Genomic DNA, 23,921 nt, shown 5'->3' with positions numbered 1-23,921 from the left:
AAGCCAACCACTGCTGCAAATCCCAGAGCAGGCACCTTTTGACTGGATTCCAGAGGAAAGGTGATGTATTAATTGGCCCTTGCAAATATGGCATTGATGACCTGCTTGATGCACTTGTGCACTACTGACTGGGAGATGACCCCTGATGCACCCTGGAAAAGGAGTCTAAGGCAAAAAAAAGTTAAAGGTAATGGTGACTTTGATGGCCATTGGAGTTGTGCAGCCTTCTCGTGCACTGCTGAGGTATCCAGGGAACTCACTTTTGGCCTCGACACTATGGGCTGAATAAGGCCTCCTGTGAACAGCCCCCTCACCTGTCTCTGAACCGGTTCACCTGCTGCTCTTCCTGGTTGTTGAGGCTGATGTTATTGCAACTGCCTTTCTTCTCTGCCATCCAAAACAATGAAGCAAGAATGGCACCAATGATTGCTGTGACTGCTTTTTCAGGGTGAGTAAGATGAGAAAAGTCAAACAAGCAATCTCCAAGCTCAAAAATCCCTTGGAAATCCAAAAAGCACAATGGCACACAGATTCCTATAATCTGACTGTCTGCAGCTAAGTTCTCCCTGTGGCCCTCTGAAACTAATCCCATTAGGTTTTACTTACAGGGTTGGGCACTGAGCAGGACTTCCAATTTTTTTTTCAAGTTAGAAGTGCATTGAGGTTCTGATGAGATGTTAGAACCCTGATTTGCATGTATTCATGAGGTGGTGGGCAAGAATCGAGCACGTATAAGGTGATTTTAACTTTGTGGCTGCCCTGTTCCCACCCTGCAGGGTGGCGTAAAATCTCACCCTAAGTTTTGATTCTTCAGTTTCAGTTTCGGAGGAGAGACCACATTGATAGAAATGACATAGAATGTACAGACTTTTTTAAAAGTGCAAATCTACTTTATATTAAAAAAAAATCTTGTATGCATTTTTCTGGATTATTTTTTGATTCCGACAAAAGAATTTGTTTTGGCAGCGTTTGCGAATAAAGTTCTAAAGGAGTTCTGTAATCTCTCATTATTTTTCTTTTAATAAAATCAGTTGCAGCAACTGAAAACTTTGATAGAGGTTCTGCTAGTGTTCTGAGCAACTTGAGAACATTTCTAGATTGGTTTGATAGAGGTTAAAGTATTTGTGTTGTAGAAACTGATTACATGGGCCAGAAAATAAATTAGAACTTTTTACCCAGGCATTGGCACTTCAATTTTGCTGAGTTTGTGGTTTTTGCTCTTGCTCTTGTTCTGAGAAATTTGTTCTGCAAATCAAATCTTCCCATTAATTAGTTTTGAAAGTGAGAGTGTAAAATTTCAATACTTAAGTCATTTAACCTGCAGACTCATTAAGCCTGTATGAGCGCCATGCGGTGTGCATATGCCTTACATACATTGTCATTGTGTTGCATCGAAACTACAGCACAGAACTAGGCCATTTGGCCCAACTGGCCTATGCTGGCGTTCATGCTCCACAGAGCCTTCTCCCTCCCTACTTCATCAAATATATCAGGATGTCCTTCTATTCATTGTGTGCTTATCTAGCTTTCACTTAAATGCATCCATGCTATTTGCCTCAACTATTCCTTGTTGTAGTATGTTCCACATTCTTACCACTCTCAGGGTAAAGAAGTTTCTCCTGAATTCCCTGTTGGATTTATTAGTGACTACCTTATATTGATGACCTCTAGTTTTGGAAACATTTTCTCTCTGTCTACCCTAATCATTATCTTAAAGACCTCTATCTGGTCACCCCTCAGCCTTTTCTAGAGAAAAGTGCCCCAGCCTGCTCAGCCTTTCCTGATGAGGATATCCCCTCAGTTCTGGTATCATCCCTGTGAATCTTTTTGCACCCTCCACTGCCTCGACATCCTTTCTATAATGTGGAGACCAGAACAATGCACCATACTCCAAGTTGTGCGCATACTACCTACAGTTTTTATTTTTCTCCAACACTCACATCTTATAAATTTTTTCGTGCAATCTACGTTTTTCTTCAGCTCACATTTTGAGATTGTAATTGAGTTTGTGGTTCACTTTAATTGTTCTTCGAATTGTGCAAGTGTCTGAAGAAGCTGAAACATGAAATTGGTTTGTTATTGTCCAAACCAAGAACTAAGTAACTGGGTTCCATTGTTCATACGCGCTCACTTCCCCCGATTCTAGTTTTGTAAGTAGAAATGCCTTCAAATGGAGCACGTTTTTAATCTACAGCACATTCTGTGGAAGTTACCCATTATTTGTTGGACATCAATTTTAATCTTAGATGGTTCTAATCCTACCATTACGTCAGGAGCAGCACCAGGCGTACCAAAAAATGGGGTGCCAACCTGGTGAAGCTACAACTCAGGACTACATGCATGCTAAACAGCAGAAGCAGCATGCTATAGACAGAGCTAAGCAATCCCACAACCATCAGATCAGATCAAAGCTCTGCAGTCTTGCCACATCCAGTCGTGAATGGTGGTGGACAATTAAACAACTAACTGGAGGAGGAGGCTCTGCAAACATCCCCATCCTCAATGATGGCGGAGTCCAGCACGTGAGTGCAAAAGACCAGGCTGAAGCGTTTGCAACCATCTTCAGCCAGAAGTGCCGAGTGGATGATCCATCTTGGCCTACTCCCGATATCCCCACCATCACAGAAGCCAGTCTTCAGCCAATTCGATTCACTCCACGTGATATCAAGGAACAGCTGAGTGCACTGGATACAGCAAAGGCTATGGGTCCCGACAACATCCCGGCTATAGTGCTGAAGACTTGTGCTCCAGAACTAGCTGCGCCTCTTGCCAAGCTGTTCCAGTACAGCTACAACACTGGCATCTACCCGACAATGTGGAAAATTGCCCAGGTATGTCCTGTCCACAAAAAGCAGGACAAATCCAATCTGGCCAATTACCACCCCACTGTCGAGGACACCTTCCATCACTTTGTTGATGATGTCTCAATCATCAACAAAGTGATGGAAGTTGTCCTCGACAGTGCTATCAAGCGGCACTTACTCACCAATAACCTGCTCACCGATGCTCAGTTTGGGTTCTGCCAGGACCACTCTGCTCCAGACCTCATTACAGCCTTGGTCCAAACATGGACAAAAGAGCTGAATTCCAGAGGTGAGAGTGACTGCCCTTGACATCAAGGCAGCATTTGACCGAGTATGGCACCAAGGAGCTCTAGTCAAATTGAAGTCAGTGGGAATCTGGGAAAGCTCTCCAGTGGCTGGAGTCATACCCAGCACAAAGGAAGATGGTAGTGGTTGTTGGAGGCCAATTATCTCAGCCCCAGGACATTGCTGCAGGAGTTCCTCAAGGCAGTGTCCTTGGCCCAACCATCTTCAGCTGCTTCATCAATTACCTTCCCTCCATCATAAGGTCAGAAATGGGGATGTTCGCAGATGATTGCACATTGTTCAGTTCCATTCACAACCCCTCAGATAATGAAGCAGTCAGAGCCCGCATGCAGCAAGACCTGGACAACATCCAGGCTTGAGCTCATAAGTGGCAAGTAACATTCGTGCCAGGCAATGACCATCTCCAACAAGAGTGAGTCTAACCACCTCCCCATGACATTCAACGGCATTACCATCGCCAAATCCCGCACCATCAACATCCTGGGGGTCACCATTGACCCGAAACTTAACTGGACCAGCCATATAAATGCTGTGGCTACGAGAGCAGGTCAGAGGCTGGGTATTCTGCGGCAAGTGATTCACCTCCTGACTCCCCAAAGCCTTTCCACCACCTACAAGGCACAAGTCAGGAGTGTGATGGAATACTCTCCACATGCCTGGATGAGTGCAGCTCCAACAACACTCAAGAAGCTCAACACCATCCAGGACAAAGCAGCCCGCTTGATTGGCACCCCATCCACCACCCTAAATATTCACTCCCTTCACCGCTGGCACACCATGGCTGCAGTGTGTACCATCCATAGGATGCACTGCAGCAAATCGCCAAGACTTCTTCGACAGCGCCTCCCAAACCCGCGACCTCTACCACCTAGAAGGACAAGAGCAGCAGGTACATGGGAACAGCACCACCTGCACATTCTCCTCCAAGTCTTACACCATCCCGACTTGGAAATATATCGCCGTTCCTTCCATCGTCGCTGGGTCAAAATCCTGGAACTCCCTTCCTAACCAGCACTGTTGGAGAACCTTCACCACACGGACTGCAGCGGTTCAAGAAGGCGGCTCACCACCACCTTCTCAAAGGCAATTAGGGATGGGCAATAAATGCCGGCCTCGCCAGCGACGCCCACATCCCATGAACAAATTTTTAAAAAATCCAATGACTTTCTTTTCCACACTTACACAGTCACACCTGATGTACGATAAGGTTCCATCCATGACTTCTTCCTCTTTATCTACGTGCATCTCCAACGTTGTCCGGTATCTTGATGACGCCCAGTTCTACCTCACTGCCTCATCCCTTGGCCCAACGACTGTTGCTACTGTCTCTAATTGCCTATTCTCCAATAAAACTTGGAGGAGCCAAAACTTCCTGAGTTTAATTTTGGCAAAACTGAAGCCTTTGTCTCTGGCTTCAACTTCAACTGACATCTACCTTCCTGGCTGCCACATCAAGCTCAGATGTGGAGGCTTGGTGTACTATTTGGCTGCAGCTCAGTTCCCTTTCTCCTCCCCCATCTGACCCATCAGCCCCACAATATCGGTTGCCTCTGCTGCCAAAACCCTAATCTGTTTTTATTACCTCATAATAAACACTCCTTGCCAAACATTTTAATCATTTAAAATGCAGGAAATTAATTTACGAGCCAGATATCTGGCCGAGAGCACTTTATTTTGGGTCAGATCCCAGAAGATGGAATATTTTTTCCCCATGTATTAAACTAATTCCTTTCACTGGAATGTTTAATTTTAAGATTCATTTAAAGAAGCTCCATATTTATACCATGTGACTTCTGAGGATCAAATTACCTCTTTTTCATATTGGATAAATTGACTGTGGGATAACATGGATGCAAACTAAGTATTTCGAGCTACAGTTGGCCATAATTATATTAAGTCTCCTGGAAATTAGGGAGTGCGATGTGGGTTTCAATTTTGTACTTTGTTTTTACGGTGCTTTTACTTCAGGTTAACTGAATAATGATTATAAAACTGCAGCTGCAACATTTCCCTTCCTTTTTAGGATGAATTTAGCTTTTGTCAGTGAATAAGGAAGAAATAAAGCATTTTTGTAAAAGCTGGGATTTGAAATGTGGAGGTCAGTAAATGCACAAGCAGTATATTCTGAAAATTTGCTAGCTGGTGTTAGGATTTTGAGACTCCATTTACCTTGTCTGTGCTTGAATTTTTTTATTATGGGGCAGCTGTGGAACACTACAGTTGGTTTGCTTATTATCTGCTAAACCACAGTGCAACTAAATGACTGTGGCTTCCAATGCTGCATAGAAGCAAGACTTTTAAGCCTTGAGAGGGGAAGGGCTCTCTTTTGACAATCAATAGATATAGATCATTCTTTGTAAAATTTATTCAGTAATTATCTATACTTTCTCCAGCTGTGAGGATTGGCGTAGGGGAGGTGCAGGCACGAAACTGTTCCATGAACATCTTAAGACTAATATTCAACCATAGATTTCTGTTGACTTGATTTGATGTGCAGCTGTCAGTAATGCTCTTGCACAACCAATACAATATATTTTTTAAATTCCGGATGAATTTTTTTTTGTCGGGTAGCCGAACCGTCGGCCTATTTGAGAGACAACTCTCCTGCCCCCCCCCCCCCCCAACGCTTACTCTGTGCCTATCCAAACATTTTCGAAATGAGGAAGCAAACCTACCTCTGAATCCAATGTGGCCGGATTTAGAGAGGGTTCAGAGGAGATTAACTAGAATGGTACCAGGAGAAACTGGACTTGTTCTCCTTGGAGCAGAGAAGGTTAAGGGGAGATTTGATAGAGTTCAAAATCATGAAGGGTTTTGTTAAGTAAATAAGGAGAAACTGTTCCCAGTGGTAGAAGGGTTGATAAGCAGACGACACAGATTTGAGGTAATTGGCAAAAGTACCAGAGGCTGGATGAGGAGAAACTTTTTAAGCAGCAAGGTTGTGATCTGGAATGCACTGCTTGAAAGGGTGGTGGAAAACAGATTCAATGGTAACTTTCAAAAGAGAATTAGATAAATACTTGAAGTGGAAAAATTTGCAGGGCTGTGAGTGAAGGACGGGGGAATGGGACTAACTGGATAGCATTCGAAGAGCCGGCACAGGTATGGTGGGCTGAATGGCCACCTTCTGTGATTTCCACAGCTAAATTGGATTTAAACAGGCACCATTTTAAAGCCATTGTTTTCTTTAACATTATTTCCTTCCTCAATGGCTGGAGAAAATCAGCAGTTCTGCTTCCCTGCCTGTACAGAGGTGGGCTGGACCACTTCATCTGTTTAGCCTGCTGGTGGCCATATTTTATTGACCGTCACCACCTCCAGTGGCAGAGTTTATATTGATGGCTGAGGCTGCGCTGCTGTGTGATATTAAATTGAAAGCCATCTAGTTTGGTGTCGGCCACAGACTAATCGGATACCAGGTACTATGGTTGTGGGAACAAGGCATCCTTTTTTGAGGAGGGGGGGTGATGGAAGCAAGAATTAGTAAAATGTCCATTGTTACATTATTCAGAGTTGGCACTGGAATTTTAGCAGTTCTGTTTTAATAGTTATGTTGGAAAACTGGAAGTCTTCCCGTATTTCAGTCCTGGGCTTATTTGAAGTTCTTGATAATCAAAATAGGAGAAAAAATGTGGGTGTGTTCAACATTATTTGTCAAATAAATGTCGCACAGGTAGGATGTGTGTTAAATGTTCAAAAATCCTGTGGGTCTGTGAATACCAGTAATTGGATATTTATTGTTCATTCCAATCCACAAATCAGAGTTCTGTGAAGCCACTTTGCTTCAAGCAATTACAGCTTGTAAAAAAAAGGTACTGCAGGAATGGAATACTGAAAGTTAAGAGTTAAAACTGCAGAGACCCCACAATTATTGCATGATTAAATTATCCTAGCCATGCCACCAGTTTTTGCATCTTCTGTTGTCCTCTTTCTCCCTCTCCTCCATCACCCCCCACCCATCTGAAAAAGTTGGTATCCTACTATGTTTCTTAAACAGACATACCTCAACCTTGAGCACAATAATAAACTTCTGCTGAAGAATTACATTAACTATTGGGTTAGAAACATGGGTCTGACGATGGTCACTATTATCTCATCAGGCCATAGTCTGCTAGAAGCTTGTGTAGGTATGTCTGTACCATATTGGCTACTTCATTGTGTTACAAGCATTTTTTTAAAATCTGGAATGTTGGCTCATAACTATACTGACAGAATTCAGTCAAATGTGTAGATGCCTTAAAAACACTCTCCTTTTTGAAGTTTTAACTAGAGAGACCCAGTTGTAAGTTTCACTGCATCAAGCTTTCACATCTCTTTAGCATTGGATCGATAAATTTTCACTTTTCTATACATAAGACATATATGAAAACAACATGCAAAGTAAGTTGCAGGAATAGTTTTGAAATTTGAAGAGATAAGCTGCAGTGTTCAGTACTCAGGGTCAGAAATGTTTATATAATCAAATTTCCAGCCATGGCTTCACTGCTCCGGTATCTTTTGTAGGTTTCCACCAGCACCATTTCCTGTTCTTTTGACTGATTTGTGCTTTTCTAGTTCAGTTCTCACACCCTTCTGGCTCTAAATGGAGAGTCTTCGATGCTACACTCAAACATAGCACAAGTCACACACCATCCCGACTTTGAAATATATCACCGTTCCTTCATTGTCACTGGGTCAAAATCCTGGAACTCCCTACCTAACAGCACTGTGGGAGAACCTTCCCCACACAGACTGCAGCAGTTCAAGAAGGCGGCTCACCACCAACTTCTCAAGGGCGATTAGGGATGGGCAATAAATGCTGGCCTTGTTAGCAACGCCCATATCCCATGAACGAATTTTTTTTAAAAAAAGTTCCTTCAAAATGTTCTGTTCCATTACAGGTAAATATTCAACTTCTAATCTCTCTTTAAGTGTGACAATAGATATGCACACAATTTTCTTGGGACTGTGAAGCTGTTATAATTTACTCAACTTCATAACTTCAAAAGAATCATTGAAGTCAGCATTTATTGCCACTTGAAAATGCGTTTTCAAGTTCTTTAGTGTTAAAAATGAGAGAAAATCAATAGGGGGAATGGACGCCAAAAACCAGGCAAAGTGTTGATAAAATTAATTTTATTTTGAAGATTTCTAAAACTCAAGATAACAAGCCAAGGGACTCCATTGTACATTCAAGCTAAATGACAGCTCACTATTTGCACAGTTCGCAGACACCACTTTCGAGGCTCACCATCACTCATTTCACCCCAGATGTGTTTCTTCAAATTAAAAGTAAAATTGAAGAACCTGTATGTATTGTGGCTCTAGCCATATACCTGCCATTATGATGGTGGGATAATAAATTGTTGGAGATTATTGACCAGAATAGTTGCAATCTTGCTCTTAGTAAACACAACCTTTGTGACCTGCGTCATGATTCGGGGGTTGGGGGTGGACTTATTGCTGTGACAACTGTGCATTGCTGTCCTTGCTCCATCCCTTACTAGGCATGAAAGACTTGTTTGATGTATAAGGAATATCCTCTTCATAGCAGTAAGATGATCTGGGTCCTTATTTAAAAACTAAAGTGAATTGCAGGGCATTCTCTTTTTTTTTTCCTGCTGAAAACGGGTTTAGGGTGTGGGCACATCATGATGTCAACACAATGTGTGCAGCACGTGTGCTGACATCGATTGGATGCTTAAGCCTCTCTGGATCAGACCTTTGGTAAGAAAATAATGGGAAATTTCAGGTGCATTTTTCTGTCAAATTGGTCAGTTTTTACTGATTCACAAGCCAAAAAAATCTGGATTTATTTGTGGAAATTGGTTTAAAAAAAAATTATTTTGATGGTCCCTGATACTGGTAAAACACCCCAAGTGACCATTTTAAGCCAGTCACGAGGAATTATTAATTTTAACTTTTTTTGTGGGTGATATCTGTTTGGCTCATGAGTGTCGATGTGAAATGATTTTGATTTGGGAATGGTCTTGCACTGCTTTTGTTTCGAAGTCAGTTCAGGTGTTAACACCCAATTTACACTCTGAAGGTAGTGCTGAAGAATTACATTAACTATTGATGGGGAGGAAGGGTTAGAAACATGGGTCTGACGATGGTCACTATTATCTCATCAGGCCATAGTCTGCTAGAAGCTTGTGTAGGTATGTCTGTACCTTCAGCATCTACGTTAAGCTTTAAGTGTGAATGGACCTAAGTAACTCCTTCAGGTAATTCCCAATTGCAGCATTTTTTGCAATTGCAACGTTTTTCCTTTCCCCTTTTATTTGGTGGACGATAGTGTGTGCATATTATGATTAATGGGGATTTGGTCTGTGGTGCAGTGCTGCACCAAAGTCTGCTTTAGAGCTGCTTCAATACATCACTCGTAAAATGAAGCTATAATGCAGACTTTGTAGCAGTGTTACGCAGAGCAGGAAGGCTGCAGGTCTGCACTTGAGTTGTGAGGCTAAATGGCATTAAAGGTGCTACCATTGTCATAGAATCATAGAAAGGTTACAGCATGGAAGGAGGCATTCAGTCCATCGAGTCCGTGCCGGCTCGATGCAAGAGCAATCCAGCTGTTCCCACTTGCCTGCCCTATCCCCGTAGCCCTGAAATCTTTTTTCCTTTCAAGTACTTATCCAGTTCCCTTTTGAAGGCCATGATTGAATCTGCCTCCACCACCCCCTCTGGCAGTGCATTCCAGATCCTGTCCACTTGATGTGTGAAAAAGTTTTCTTCATGTCACCTTTGGTTCTTTTGCCAATCACCTTAAATCTTTGTCCTCTGGTTCTTGACCCTTCTGCCAGTGGGAACAGTTTCTCTCTATCTACTTTGTCTGGACCCCCCATGATTTTGAATACCTCTATCAAATCTCTCCTCAACCTTCTCTGTCCTCACTTATACCCTTAATAATTCTAAAGATTTCTACTGTCACCTTTTCAGCTTTACTGAAGGAATACCCTAACTTCTCAAGACTCACATCATAAGTGTAACCCCTCATCGCTAGGTCCAATATTAATGTTCAGTAAGATTTGACATTTGGAGTTATTGTTAAACTTAGTCCATTCATTTACTTTTGCCCACGTATAAATCTGCCTGTCCCCAACATTCACTTTATTTTTCTTATTTGAGCTTGAACCACATTTGCTGTTTTTTAAAATGTGTTTCACTTGCTGGATTTTTTTAAAACTGCAACAGCACGTTAATATGTTTTGCAATGAAAATTGTTGCTTTTTAAAAAAAAATTGCAACAGTGGGACTGTTGTGTTTTTATCCTAATGTTCCTTATTTAGCAAACTGGTGCATTTTGTTAACAAAAGTAGTGCACTTCAAATTATAGGCTGGTCCTGTATGTGGGAGGAAATTAACACTCACATCACAATCCAAACCTAAAACCCTTTTATCTTGTGCTTTAAAATCACAGCCTATATTCAAATAAATATCATAATGGTGATGCAAGAGAACGATCTATTCAGGGGCAAGTAAAGAACCTTTGGGAGTAGCCTATCTTGTGTTTATTTCAAGATGCAAGGCCTTCCTGGTTCAGGTGTGGGGCTGCAATCTGCCGTTTGCATTGCCATGATCTAGTTTTTCCATGAAATGAGTGGAATCTGGTGACCATTGTAACTTCAAATCTGAATGCAATAGGAGCACTTTAAACAAATACTAGTCCTTTTCCATGCTGGGTAGTCTTTTGAAGCAGATTTATTTTCAACCGTTGCTGCTTTATTTCATCGAGAATTTTGTTAGAGCAGAAAATTAAATGCTTAGTGTCACTGCACTGACATTACTCCAACGTCCAGTCCCTGGAAAAGAAACCTGCTGTGGTACTTCAAACTGGATGCTTTTACAACCATCAACTATTGAGGGTTACCTATTTTGTCACTGTTGTTCTTGCTGCTGACACACATGCATTGTGAATTTAAGTTGCAAGATTCCATAGTTCTTTCGGTGATCAAACCTAGGAGTTTCCAGTCACTTGGGATAACTGTGTCTACATTTCCAGCAGAATTTTCTTTTGTTAGATGAAATCAAGGTGTTTTGTGTCATTACAAAGCCGGTTGCATTGCAGGAGATTACTTCATTTATAGAGGAGATTTGACTATAATTTTTGATTGACTTTTGATTCTATTGCTGTTAATGATGGCCGGTGTATGCTGCAATCTTTTCCCTTTGTTTCGTCTCTGATTTGCTTCCTTAAGTTTATACTGGCAGATGTGTGCCGAATCATCTGTTTTTTTTTAGTTGATTCAGCTTGAGTTTGCTTTCATAAACAATGCGTCCTCAAGATGGTGACTCCTTTTTGTAATGACTGTTTCTGGGCAAGTGAATATTAAGTCACAAGTGATATTAGCTCCAAGATATTTTGATTTCATGGTAATGTTGCAACTGGGGATATGTGCTGTGAAAAACCACTGCAGTTAATGCATCAATTTAGTTCCCAATGAAGTTTTACATTTAACTTTAATTGCCTGGATGCATCTAAAACAGGATAGATAATGAGCCAGAATCATGTATTTTTTTTGTTCAGCCTCCCCCCCTCCTTTTCCCTTCTCCCCTTGTCATAGAAACATAGAAAATAGGAGCAGGAGTCGGCCACTCGGCCCTTCGAGCCTGCTGTGCCATTCAATGTGATCATGGCTGATCCTCTATCTCAACACCATATTCATGCTCTCTCCCCATACCCCTTGATGTCTTTTGTGTCCAGACATCTATCTAGCTCCTTCTTAAATATTTTCAGTGACTTGGCCTCCACAGCCTTCTGTGGTAGAGAATTCCACAGGTTCACCACCCTCTGAGTAAAGAAATTTCTCCTCATCTCAGTCCTATATGTCCTACCCCGTATCCTGGGACTGTGACTCCTCATTCTGGACCCCCCCAGCCAGGGGAAACATCCTTCCTGCGTTCAGTCTGTCTTGCCCTGTCAGAATTTGATGTCTCAATGAGATCCCCTCTCATTCTTGTAAACTCGAGTGAATACAGGCCGAGTCGACCCAATCTCTCCTCATATGACAGTCCTGCCATCCCAGGGATCAGTCTGGTGAACCATCGCTGCAATCCCTCAATGGCAACATGGATTTATGAATGGGAAATCATATTTGACAAACCTATTGGAGTTTTTTGAGGCTGTAACTGGTAGAATAGATAAGGGAGAACCAGTGGATGTGGTTTATTTGGATTTTCAGAAGGCCTTTGATAAAGTCCCACATAAGAGGTTATTGTGCAAAATTAAAGCACATGGGATTGGGGGTAATATACTGGCATGGATTAAAAATTGGTTAACAGACATGAAACAGAGTAGGAATAAATGGGTCTTTTTCGGGGTGGCAGGCGGTGAGAAGACCAAAACTGCGCACAATGCTTCTGATGTGGTCTCACCTGTATAACTGCAGTAAGATATCCTTGCTCCTATACTCACATCCTCTTGCATTGAAGGCCAACATACCATTTGCCTTCCTAACTGCTTGCTGCACCTGCATGTTTGCTTTCAGTGACTGGTGTACAAGGACACCCAGGTCCCTTTGTACATCAACATTCCCCAATCTATCACCATTTAAATAATACTCTGCCTTTCTGTTTTTCCTTCTGAAGTGAATAACTTCACATTTATCCATATTATACTGCATCTGCCATGTATTTGCCCACTCACTCAACTTGTCTAAATTGCCTTGAAGCCTCTTTGCATCCCCCTCACAACTCACGATCCCACCTAGTTTTGTGTCGTCAGCAAACTTGGAAATATTGCATTTGGTTCCCTCATCCAAATCATTGATATATATTGTGAATAGCTGGGGCCCAAGCATTGATCCCTGCGGTACCCCACTAGTCACTGCCTGCCACTCCAAAAAAGACCCATTTATTCCTACTCTGTTTCCTGTCTGTTAACTAATTTTCAATCCGTGCCAGTATATTACCCCCAATCCCATTTGCTTTAATTTTGCACACTAACCTCTTATGGGGACTTTATCAAAGGCCTTCTGAAAATCCAAATACACCACATCCACTGGTTCTCCCTTATCTATTCTACCAGTTACATCCTCAAAACTCCAGTAAGTTTCTCAAACAGTATTTCCCTTCCATAAATCCATGTTGACTTTGTCTAATCCTGTTGATATTTTCCAAGTGTCCTGTTATCACATCCTTTATAATAGACTTTAGCATTTTCCCTACTACTGATGTTAGGCTAACCGGTCTGTAGTTCCCTATTTTCTCTCCCTTTTTTAAATAGTGGGATTACTTTTGCCACCCTCCAATCTGCAGGAATTGTTCCATAATCTATCGAATTTTGGAAGATGATAACTAATGCATCCACTATTTCCATGGCTACCTCTTTTAGTACTCTGGGATGCAGATTATCAGGTCCTGGGGATTTATCGGCTTTCAGTCCCATTAATTTCCCTAGCACTTTGTTTACTATTACTTTGTTTTTCCCTTCTCCCCCTCTTCCCCCACCATAATAGAGGTCTTTAAAAATGGTGAAGGGGTTCGATAGGGTGGATGTGGAGAAACTTGTGGGCGAGTCCTGAACAAGGAGGTATGAATATAAGTTGGTCGCTAACAGATCAAATGAAGAATTTGGGAGGAATTTCTTTACGAGTTGAGATCATGGAATGTGCTGCCACATGAGTGGTTGAAGCATATAGCATCAATGTATTTAAGGGAGTCTTAATGCATACATGAAGCAGAAGGGAATGGAGGGATATGGGGGCAGGGTGAGGAGAGGTCATTTAGCGGAGCATAAACACGGACATAGACCAGTTGGGCCGTATGGCCTGTTTCTGTGCTGTAGATTCTATGTAATTCTATGTAGGTTTTCTTGTCTTTACAGGAAGAACAGAACCGAGGCAAACCCAACTGGGAACATCTGAATGAAGAGCTCCATGTGTTAATAACCGTTGAAGACACACAAAACAGAGCCGAATTGAAGTTACGAAGAGCTGTTGAAGAGGTTAAGAAACTACTTGTGCCTGCTGTAAGTTGCTTTGGAAATTTTTAGCTGATGCTCCTGCTGATAGTTATCTCACTAAATATTTTGCGTTCAAAATGTAATTAATGAAATCTGCTGTCCCTAAATATCCATATCGAATATGAATTGATATTTGGCAGTAACTTTTTTTTCGAAAATACTGGATAGTGGGTAACATGGAATTTTGAACATTACCATAAGAGGGATTTTCAGAAATCGCTGCTTCTGCTATGGTGCAGTTTAAAACTCACTGCGGCAATACAGTTTTAAAATTGAGTGATTGTGTGAAATTGCTTCCAAAATGATTGTAAATAGTTATTTCAGTACACTTGGATTGCTTTCACAAAAATATAAACTCAACTGTTTACTAAACCTGGAAGGACAAAAGATACAAATGAGAATGATCTATTTAGATTTTCTAGTCTTTCATGTTTAGATCCCAGTACGAGACTCGGACCATTTTCTTCATGCTTTGGCACCAGACCCATGCAATTGTACTTCTTCCATGTTGCGTATATAACCATTTCTTGTACGGATGCTTCAATAATCTATGTTGGCAGACTGATATACTAGATAATGCTAAATGTTAAGTTAGTTGTGCTTTAGATTGAGATTTCTTCTTTGCTTTTCTGTTCAACATGAAGAATTTCTCATCCAGTCTGACAAATGGGTCTCTACGCACAGTTTTTTAACCCTCAGCTGTTCCCTTCCCTATTACTCACTAACCCCAATTCATTGTCAATATCCATATCCATCACCTTTCACCCACATGCTAACTAGTCCCTCCAAAATTGCTCACTTCCCCCCCACCCCTTGTCAAAAGCAAAATACTGCAAATGCCGGAAATCTGAAATAAAAACAAAGTGCTGGAAATATTCAGCGAATCAGGCAGCATCTGCGGTGAAAGAAAGAGTTAACATTGCAGTTGCTGCCTCATGTTACCCTGTGTTGCTTGTCTCTAACTCACTTGCCTAATTCTGTCCCCAGTACTCATTTACACCAAGTACTACCTACCCCTCAACTATTTACTACAGCCCCCCACCTTATCACTACTCTGTGCTCTACCTCAAGTAACCTTTGCCTAATTGTCAATATTTTCCTTCATCAAATACTCACTGCTATCCCCCAAACTACTCATGATCTTCCCATGCACGTCACTTTCCCAGTCCCCTAAACTCTTCCCCCACCAACATCCAAATCTTCACAGAATCAGTACTCCATCCCAAACATCATCTGTTCTCACCAACACCATTTCATTTTGCGCTTGCTTATTCAACACCATTTCTTCTGATTTGCTGTCAGCGTTGCGATGGGAGATCTTTTTTTCAGCTCTAATGGGACCGTATTTAACTCCTTTAGCTTCTATAGTTCTTCGACCTTTAGAGCTTGTAGAATCTCTGATCCTCCTTTTGAACCCATTCCAGAGCTTGCAGTTTTTTTTTCTGTGCACAACCTACACCATTTATGCAATGCATGCACATTTTCTATATTAAGCAAAATACCTCCCTGCACTTTGGTGATCCTAAACTCTGATAAAACATTAATGAGGAACGGCGATCTCCCCAGTTGGAAAATGCTGTATAAATGGAACAAAAGAATGGGTTACATAATTTAAGGTATAAATCATTAACTCTTCAATGTCTATCCTAGTTTTAAGCTAAGTACATGTGCCAATTGTGTGGCCAGTGCACTAAGAACAAAATATTGTTTTCATTGTGAAGCTGTTTCCAGTCTTCTGGATCAGAATAACCACATTAAATGTATGTATTCCACTTACTTCACAGTACAGGCTGACTAAGGAAAAAGGAACCTTATCCACAAAAATGGAGGTGACCCGTGTGTAAGATGAAGATTGGCAAATAATTGAGAGTCCCTGAATTTTGGTCTTACACATGTGGTGCAGTATTACAAGACTGTGATAATGCAATATAAATATTAGAGATGAAATGTATGCATAAACAAAATGCTGAACCATGAGGTAATGCTTTCCGTAAGGCCTGTAAAAATTTGTATATAGTGGATAATGGAGGTTCTATAACTTAATTTCCTGAAATAATGTCAAAATATTTGCAGCCTTCAAAAACAGGTAAAGTTTCAATTTGAACAATTTTTTTCCCCTAAACCTATGGGAAGTAACATCTATAGGGGAAGTGAATATCAAGTCATTAAAAAGGGCGGTTGCTGCTTCTGGTGCCATGCTTGAAGACAGGGTTGGAAGAGAAAGACCACTGGAGGACCACCTCTCTTTCTGCTTCGGAAAACGCTGCAAAGGCGTGCAAAATCCAAGCTACCTGGCCTCTTGGCCGCATTAACCTTTATTGCTTATTTTCTCCCTTTTCTCTTCTCTGACCCTAAATTATTCCAATTTAATTTTAAATGGAGAACAGGATTTAGGTGATTTCAGGCCCTTTCAATACATTGAGCAAAGGAAGCTGCAGCACCTATTCTCTCTTGCTCTATCCATTGACCTGTTACATACAAAATAGTGTCCTAGCTCTTAGAATTTCATTCACCCACAAAATCACAACTATGTATATGCAAAACTGTTACCATTTGAAATAAGGGAATGGATAGCCAAAGCTTAGATTAACATTTGAAAGCTATTGACACCAGTTAATGTAAATTAACTTTACATTATGGATACAGTGAGCCAAGAGACTCATTTTTTAATGGAGTTGTTTAGTATGTCTGAAGAAGTCCAAACTAATGTGCTACTTGATGGTCTTATTTTCCCCTTGAATTAGGCAGGCTTGCATTAATATTAGTGTTAACATTTAGTGAGTAAAGTACCTAGCTTTATTCACCAGCATGAAATTGTCTCTTGAATTTTTCAGTTCATGTTAAATGCTGCTCCATTCATGAGGTTCCTTTTTGTTTTAACTTGTATTGGAACTCTACAATAGCCTGTTTCTGTTGAGCTGAACATTAAAACTTAATGGCAGTAGTGAGTCTGTCCTGCAACATGTTCACTGAAAGTCAGTGCAGTTTGATAGGATTCTTTCAGCAAGTTTATATGCACAAAATTTTAAGTGACGACAGGTGTGTATTTTTCTGCTCTTTGGTTAACTTTGTGGAAAGGACTGCCAAGGTTGCAGACTGTTAAGAATGATGGAGTGTAATGTCAGTTGAAATCAATACTTTATAGAGTCCTCATACCCTCTAAATAGCAAAACATATTTCAGTGGTTAATGCAAATGGTTTAGTGACTGTGGCATGTATTGGAGTTTCATTTGCTGAATTTTCCATTTAAGCAACATGTAAATGGTCAGCATAGGATTACTTCGAATATACAGTACAGAAACAGGCCATTCGGCCCAACAGGTCCATGCCAGTGTTCATGCTGCACGCGAGCCTCCTCCCTCCCCCCCCCCTACTTCATCTAACCCTATTAGTATATCCTTTTATTCCTTTCTCCCTCGTGTTTATCTAGCTTCCCCTTAAATGCATCTATGCTAGTTGCCTCAACTACTCCTTGTGGTAGCAAGTTCCACATTCTTAACACTCTGGGTAAAAAAAGAAAGTTTCTCCTGAATTCCCTATTGAATTTATTAGTGACTCTTATCTTTATGGCCTAGTTTTGGTCGCCACCGCAAGTGGAAACATCTTCTCCACGTCTACCCTGTCAAACTCCTTCATAATCTTAGACCTCTATCAGGTCACCCCTCAGTCTTCTCTTCTAGAGAAAAAAGCTCCTGCCTGTTCAGTCTTTCCTGATAAGTATAACCTCAGTTCTGGTATCATCCTAGTAAATCTTTTTTGCACCTTCTCCAGTGCCTCCATATGCTTTTTATAATATGGACACCAGAACTGTTAACAGTACTCCCAAGTGTGGTCTAACCAAGGTTCTATACAAGTTTAACATAACTTCTCTGCTTTTCAGTGCTCTAGAAATGAACCCCAGTGCTTGTTTACTTTTTTTATGGCCTTATTTACTTGCGTCACTACTTCTAGTGATTTGTGCATCTGTATCCCCATATCCTTCTGCTCCTCTACCCCGTTTAGACTCTTATTATCCAAGGAGTATGTGGCCTTCTTATTCTTCCTACCAAAATGTAGTACCTTACACTTATATCGAAATTCATTTGCCAATTTACATGCCCATTCTGCAAGTTTATTAATGCCTTCCTGTATTTTGTCGCAGTACTCCTTGGCATTAACTTCACCCCCCAATTTGGTGTCGTCCTACACTTAAATTGGAATAGTCGTGAATGCATTTTATTATTCAACCTTCACGTACAAGGAGAAAATTCAATCATCCCTTGAGATTGAACTTTTTAGTGAGAAGACTGAACCAACAGTAGGTAATTTAATATTTTTAGTCCTTTCAAATTCTTGATCAAAATTGCCGATGGTGTAAGTAACTTAATTTTGAAACTTGTCACCTCCGTATATGCTTTCATTTTTGTAATGTTAGCTTTAGTTCATTCCATTGGAATGAATGGAAACATGAAACTGATTAGTGAAAATCTGCATTTTCTGGAGTGCACTTTACTTAACACTGCAGTTATCTCAAATTTTACTTTGTGGTGATGCGGTATTCTGGCTATGCTCTATAAAGAGGGGTTCAGTAAATATTTCAAGGGTTTTTTTAGGCATCTAACTTCTATAAATCCGAGCCTAAAAATGTATAATTGAACAATCCAAGCCTAAATGTTCATGCAAAGCATTCTCCAGGAATGAATGGCAGAAATTTGATTACAAGCTTTCCTTCATTGACTGGCAGGAACTCCTAAATAGATTGTGCTTGTGTTGTTTTGTCGTCTCGATTATACGAACTTTTTTTCAGTAAAATAAGCTCGATCAGGAATTCCATACAAACAAATCAGTGTCCTAAACATCTGTTTCAATATTTTTGACAGGTGATAAATCTGCATATTTTTGTGGATTAGGTCTGCGTACTTTTATCAAATGGGAAAACTGAGGTTTGACAGACTGATTTTAAGTTAAAGGACTTGGCTGGTGACTGCATCAAATTGAATTGATATGGTTACTTAAATATATGGCAATGTTAGTGACTGTTTTGTGATATCTTTTGCACTTAGTATGTTCTTATGAACTGCTTCTGCTGTGGTTGCTGCTATTCTGCCTTTAAGATCTGTTCATGGGTGATGTATCTGGTATCCCAATGGTGTTTCTCAGAATCTGGTCATAAATTTCAGTCTTGCCTAGCAGTTTTGTGCATTTGGTGACTGACAGTATGCAATAAATGGAGGTTTAGCGACGATGACTTGTAGATTCTAACACAGTTCTTAGGGTTTGTACAACTGAGTGCAACTGGATGAAGAATAAATGCCAGAAATCTGGTAATGTTTGTGATTTACTTCAGTGCTTTGTGCACTGTAGAAGCCTTCTATGGAAACTTCTTGTCCGCTTTGGTATGCCATATCACAAAGCTACCGTCAGCCAATTTGTATATTGATAGTTGGTGGCGGCAGATTTGCATGGTTTTTATTTATGGCTGAATTGATTTTATTAAGTGAATCCTAAAATGTAGCTGCCAATGTAGTGGATGAAAGAGTTCTCCATCTACCCTAGTGTCATTTGCTCATTATGAAAAATCACTAGCGATACCTGTGTCGTCCATTTTGTATTGACAGGTTCCTGCTGACCTAGTGAGTAAAGGAACAAAGCATTGACATCAGATACTAAAAAGGTTCATGCTGGCACTGATCATATCTAAAATTGATGATGTGAATGGCCTTTAGGAAGGGACTATTTTATTTCTAATGTCCACCTACCAATAGTCAAATTTCATACTTTCTAAACCTTCACCTTAAGTTAAGCCAGATTTAGAGCAGGATTTATAAACTGCCAAAACTAGGATCGGGGACTCTGGTGCTATGAATAGGGAATCTAACCATTTGGTCGATCTGGCCTGATGAGTCTTCAGTGGGCTTTGCTCCAAGGCCTTTAATGAGCAGACTGCATGATTGAGTGGGTGGGGGTGTTGGAGAGAAGACGACAGTTGGCGAGAGATGGGGGTGAAGGCTGGGAGTGTGGCACTCTTGAAAATCTGATTTGACTTTAAAATTTTCATTCCTTGCATGAGGAGGAGAACTCAAGCAAACTGCAGAAGAGAATTTGAACATGAACTGGTGATTGCTCTAATAAAGAGTTTGACAGTTTCCTCTAGTAGCTTGGAAAAGTGCAATGCTAATGAGTAAAGTGAATTTGAGCAGTTAGTGAGTGCTGAATAAATTGGGGGACATTGTGAAACAGTTCAGCAAAAGGATGATCATTGTAAGCAGTGACTGCCTTCTGATTGCTGGCTGCTACAATCACTGTGCATGTAATTAGCTTTCGTTGTGATACATTAGTTTTTTAAAATTGGATTTATATGAAGTGCAGAATGCAAGTTTTAAGATTCATTTTAAAACCAGAGATAACTGCGCAAACTTAGTTAGATCTATTGCAAATAAATGATGCTGTCTAATTGAACCAGAAGAGACTAAATCTGATTTGATATTAAGTGGCAGTAGTTTGCATGTTTGCCCGTGTATGAACAGAAGTACTGTTAGCACTCATTGGTACTTGTAGAGATTTCTAAAAGGCTATATTTTTTTAAAAGCACATCTTGTTTTAACCTCAGCTAGCGAAGGAGAAAAAGTGAATTGAATGAGTCTTGTAAATTGCTTGGGAAACATTTGATGTGTTTTCAAATTTACACTTTTTTATTCCTTCTTTCATAATGAAGGTAGTGGCTCTTACTGGAGAATGGTTACTTAAGTATTGAAATTCTCCAATTTCTCATCCAACTGGCCATTTGTCATATACGAACTTTGGTCAGTATTAACTGGCTATATGAGTGGGAAGAGAAGGGTTATGTTACAGTAACCATAATCGTCTGTTCTTCATTCATCAGCATCAGACTTTCCAGCAGAGACTATTGAGATAAATCGAGGTTCCCAAACATAGCCCATCATCTCCGCCCCCCCCCACTTCCCAGGCATAACCTGGAGGCATTGCACCCACAATAGTGCCTGTCACCACGATTGGTTACTATGCACAGATTGAGACTGAAACTGAACCTGGAACCCTCTTGGACTTTGTGACTCAGTATTCTATCGTGCACCTGCTAGCTGAGTCATTGCATGAGTCGGATGCCATTTTAAAAGATAAAGCTAAATGATTCTAAGTAGGGTATAGATCCTTGATGAACCACAGTTCTTGTGTAAAGTGTACAACCAACAGATCAGATCAAAGCTCTGCAGTCCTGCGACATGGAGTCGTGTTGTCGTGAATGGTGGTGGACAGTTAAACAACTAACAGGAGGAGGAGGCGGCTTCGTGAACAGTCCCATCCTCAATGATGGCAGAGCCCAGCACGTGAGTGCAAAAGACAAGACTGAAGCATTTGCAATGGTCTTCAGCCAATTCGATTCACTCCACATGATAGCAAGAAATGGCTGAGTGCGCTGGATACAGCAAAGGCTACGGGCCCTGACAACATCCCGGCTATAGTGCTGAAGACTTGTGCTTCAGCACTAGCCACGCCTCTAGCCAACACTGGTATCTACCCGACAAAGTGGAAAATTGCCCAGGTTATGTCCTGTCCACAAAAAGCAGGACAAATCCAATCCGACTACATACCACCTCATCAGTTTACTCTCAATCATCAGCAACTGATGAAAGGTGTCATCGACAATGCTATCAAGTGGCACTAAGTCACCAATAACTTGCTCACTGATGCTCAATTTGGGTTTCACCAGGACCACTCTGCTCCAGTCCTCATTTCAGCCGTAGTCCAAATATGGACAAAAGAGCTGAATTCCAGAGGTGAGTGACTGCCCTTGACCAAGGCATCAAGGAGCCCTAGTAAAATTGAAGTCAATGGGAATCGGGGCGGGGGGGGAAGCTCTCCATTGGCTGGAGTCATACCTAGCACAAAGGTAGATGATAGTGGTTGTTGGAGGTCAATCATCTCAGCCCCAGGACATTGCTGCAGGAGTTCCTCAGGGCAGTGCCCGAGGCCCAACCATTTTCAGCTGCTTTATTAATGACCTTCCCTCCATCAAGATCAGAATCAGGGATGTTTGCTGCTGATTGCACAATGTTCAGTTCTATTCGCAACCCCTCAGATAATGAAGCAGTCCGTGCCCGCGTGCAGCAAGACCTGGACAACATTCAGGCTTGGGCTGATAAATGGCAAGTAACATTTGTGCCAGGCAATGACCATCTCCAACAAGAGAGAATCTAACCACCTCCCCTTGACATTCAGTGGCATTACTATCGCCAAAACCCCCCACCATCAACATCCTGGGGGTCACCATTGACCAGAAACTTAACTGGACAAGCCACATAAAAACTGTGGCTACAAGAGCAGGTTAGAGGCTGGGTACTCTGGTGAGTGACTCACCTCCAGACTCCCCAAAGCCTTTCCACCATAGACAAGACACAAGTCAGGAGTGTGATGGAATATTCTCCACTTGCTTGGATGGGAGCAGCTGCAAGACCACCCAAGAAGTTCAACACCATTCAAGACAAAGCAGCTCGCTTGATTGGCACCCCATCCACAACCTTAAACATTCACTCCCTTCACCACCGGTGCACCGTGGCTGCAGGGTCTACCATCTACAAGATACATTGCAGCAATTCGCCAAGGTTTCTTTGACAACACCTCCCAAACCCGTGACCTCTACCACCTAGAAGGACAAGGGCAGCAGGTGCATGGGAACAACACCACCTGCATGTTCCCCTCCCAAGTCTTTCACCTTCCGGACTTGGAAATATATTGCCGTTCCTTCATCGTCACTGTTCCAAAATCCTGGAAATCCCTACCCAACAGCACTGTGGGAGTACATTCACCACATGGGAGTGCAGCGGTTCAAGAAGGCGGCTCACCACCACCTTCTCCAGGGCAATTAAGGATGGGCAATAAATGCTGGCCTTGGCAGTGAGGCCCACATTCCCTTAAATTAATTTTTAAAAAGAATAACTTCTAAGAAAATAAATAAGATCTGGAACGAGCTGCCAGAGGCAGTAGTAGAGGCGGGTACAATTTTGTCTTTTAAAAAGCATTTGGACAGTTACATGGGTAAGATGGGTATAGAGGGATATGGGCCAAGTGCAGGCAATTGGGACTAGCTTAGTGGTATAAACTGGGCGACGTGGACATGTTGGGCCGAAGGGCCTGTTTCCATGTTGCAAACTTCTATGATTCTAAGATGGGTTGTCGCCAGTCAGTGTAATAATGGCTGTTGCCTAGTCTTTTACAAAAATGAGTTCATTTTTTTTAGAAAAGTATAATAACTTCATCATACCCCCACCAAGATGCAGATCTGAACCTCTTTTTAAAGCCAAAAAGATTTCAATAGTTCTCATGAAAGTTATACACCCAAAATATTAACTTGTTTCTTCTCTTTACAGATGTTGATTGACCTGCTATGTTTCCCTAGTCTTTTCTATTTTATTACCCCTTTCTGTAATTCCTTGACAACTTTATATATTTTTATAATTTTAAATCCAGTGGTATTTGAAACGCATTAATGTGAGTTGAGTAGAGTTGCAACATGATAAGCTTGAAAGACCAAAGGGATGAAAATGCTAATAATTCTTTGTATTGAACACATATATCCTAGTTTAATTATATAGTGATACTTTTGAGCCCTGATACTTTTGTAATTGATGAGCTGAAGTATTAATAAAAATGTGGAATTATTTGCTGATCTACAGGTCCTCAGACAGTAAAGATGACTTGTACCCAGTCATAAATCTACCATTGCAGTTATGAAATACTCTTCCTCCCCCCCCCCAACCACACTTTGTTCTGGAAAAAAGACACTTGAATTTATATAGTGCCTTTCATGACCTCCGGGCATCCCAAAGCTCTTTACAGCCATTGAAGCACTTTTGTGAAATTAGTCA

General features: G+C 41.2%; 1 protein-coding gene across 9 annotated transcripts in view; it reads left to right on the top strand.

Annotated features, from left to right (window-relative positions):
* The window catches only part of qkia (QKI, KH domain containing, RNA binding a), a 91,628-nt gene that overhangs the window by 38,185 nt on the left and 29,522 nt on the right, over positions 1–23,921 (top strand). For 5 of the 9 annotated variants that reach the window (XR_010967318.1, XM_068006732.1, XM_068006734.1 and 2 more), the window contains exon 4: positions 13,903–14,064. Coding sequence is in view for 7 of the 9 variants with exons in the window: in XM_068006732.1 (XP_067862833.1) it covers positions 13,903–14,064 (162 nt within the window). In the remaining 2 variants the exon portion in view is untranslated. The remainder of the gene's footprint in view (positions 1–13,902; positions 14,065–23,921) is intronic. The other 4 variants (XR_010967319.1, XM_068006733.1, XM_068006731.1 and 1 more) reach the window with 1 other exon arrangement.

Source organism: Heptranchias perlo, chromosome 26 (assembly GCF_035084215.1).
Source record: "Heptranchias perlo isolate sHepPer1 chromosome 26, sHepPer1.hap1, whole genome shotgun sequence".
Taxonomy (NCBI): domain Eukaryota; kingdom Metazoa; phylum Chordata; class Chondrichthyes; order Hexanchiformes; family Hexanchidae; genus Heptranchias; species Heptranchias perlo.
The sequence above is the reverse complement of the archived record's forward strand: the minus strand, read 5'-3'. Positions and strand labels throughout refer to the sequence as shown.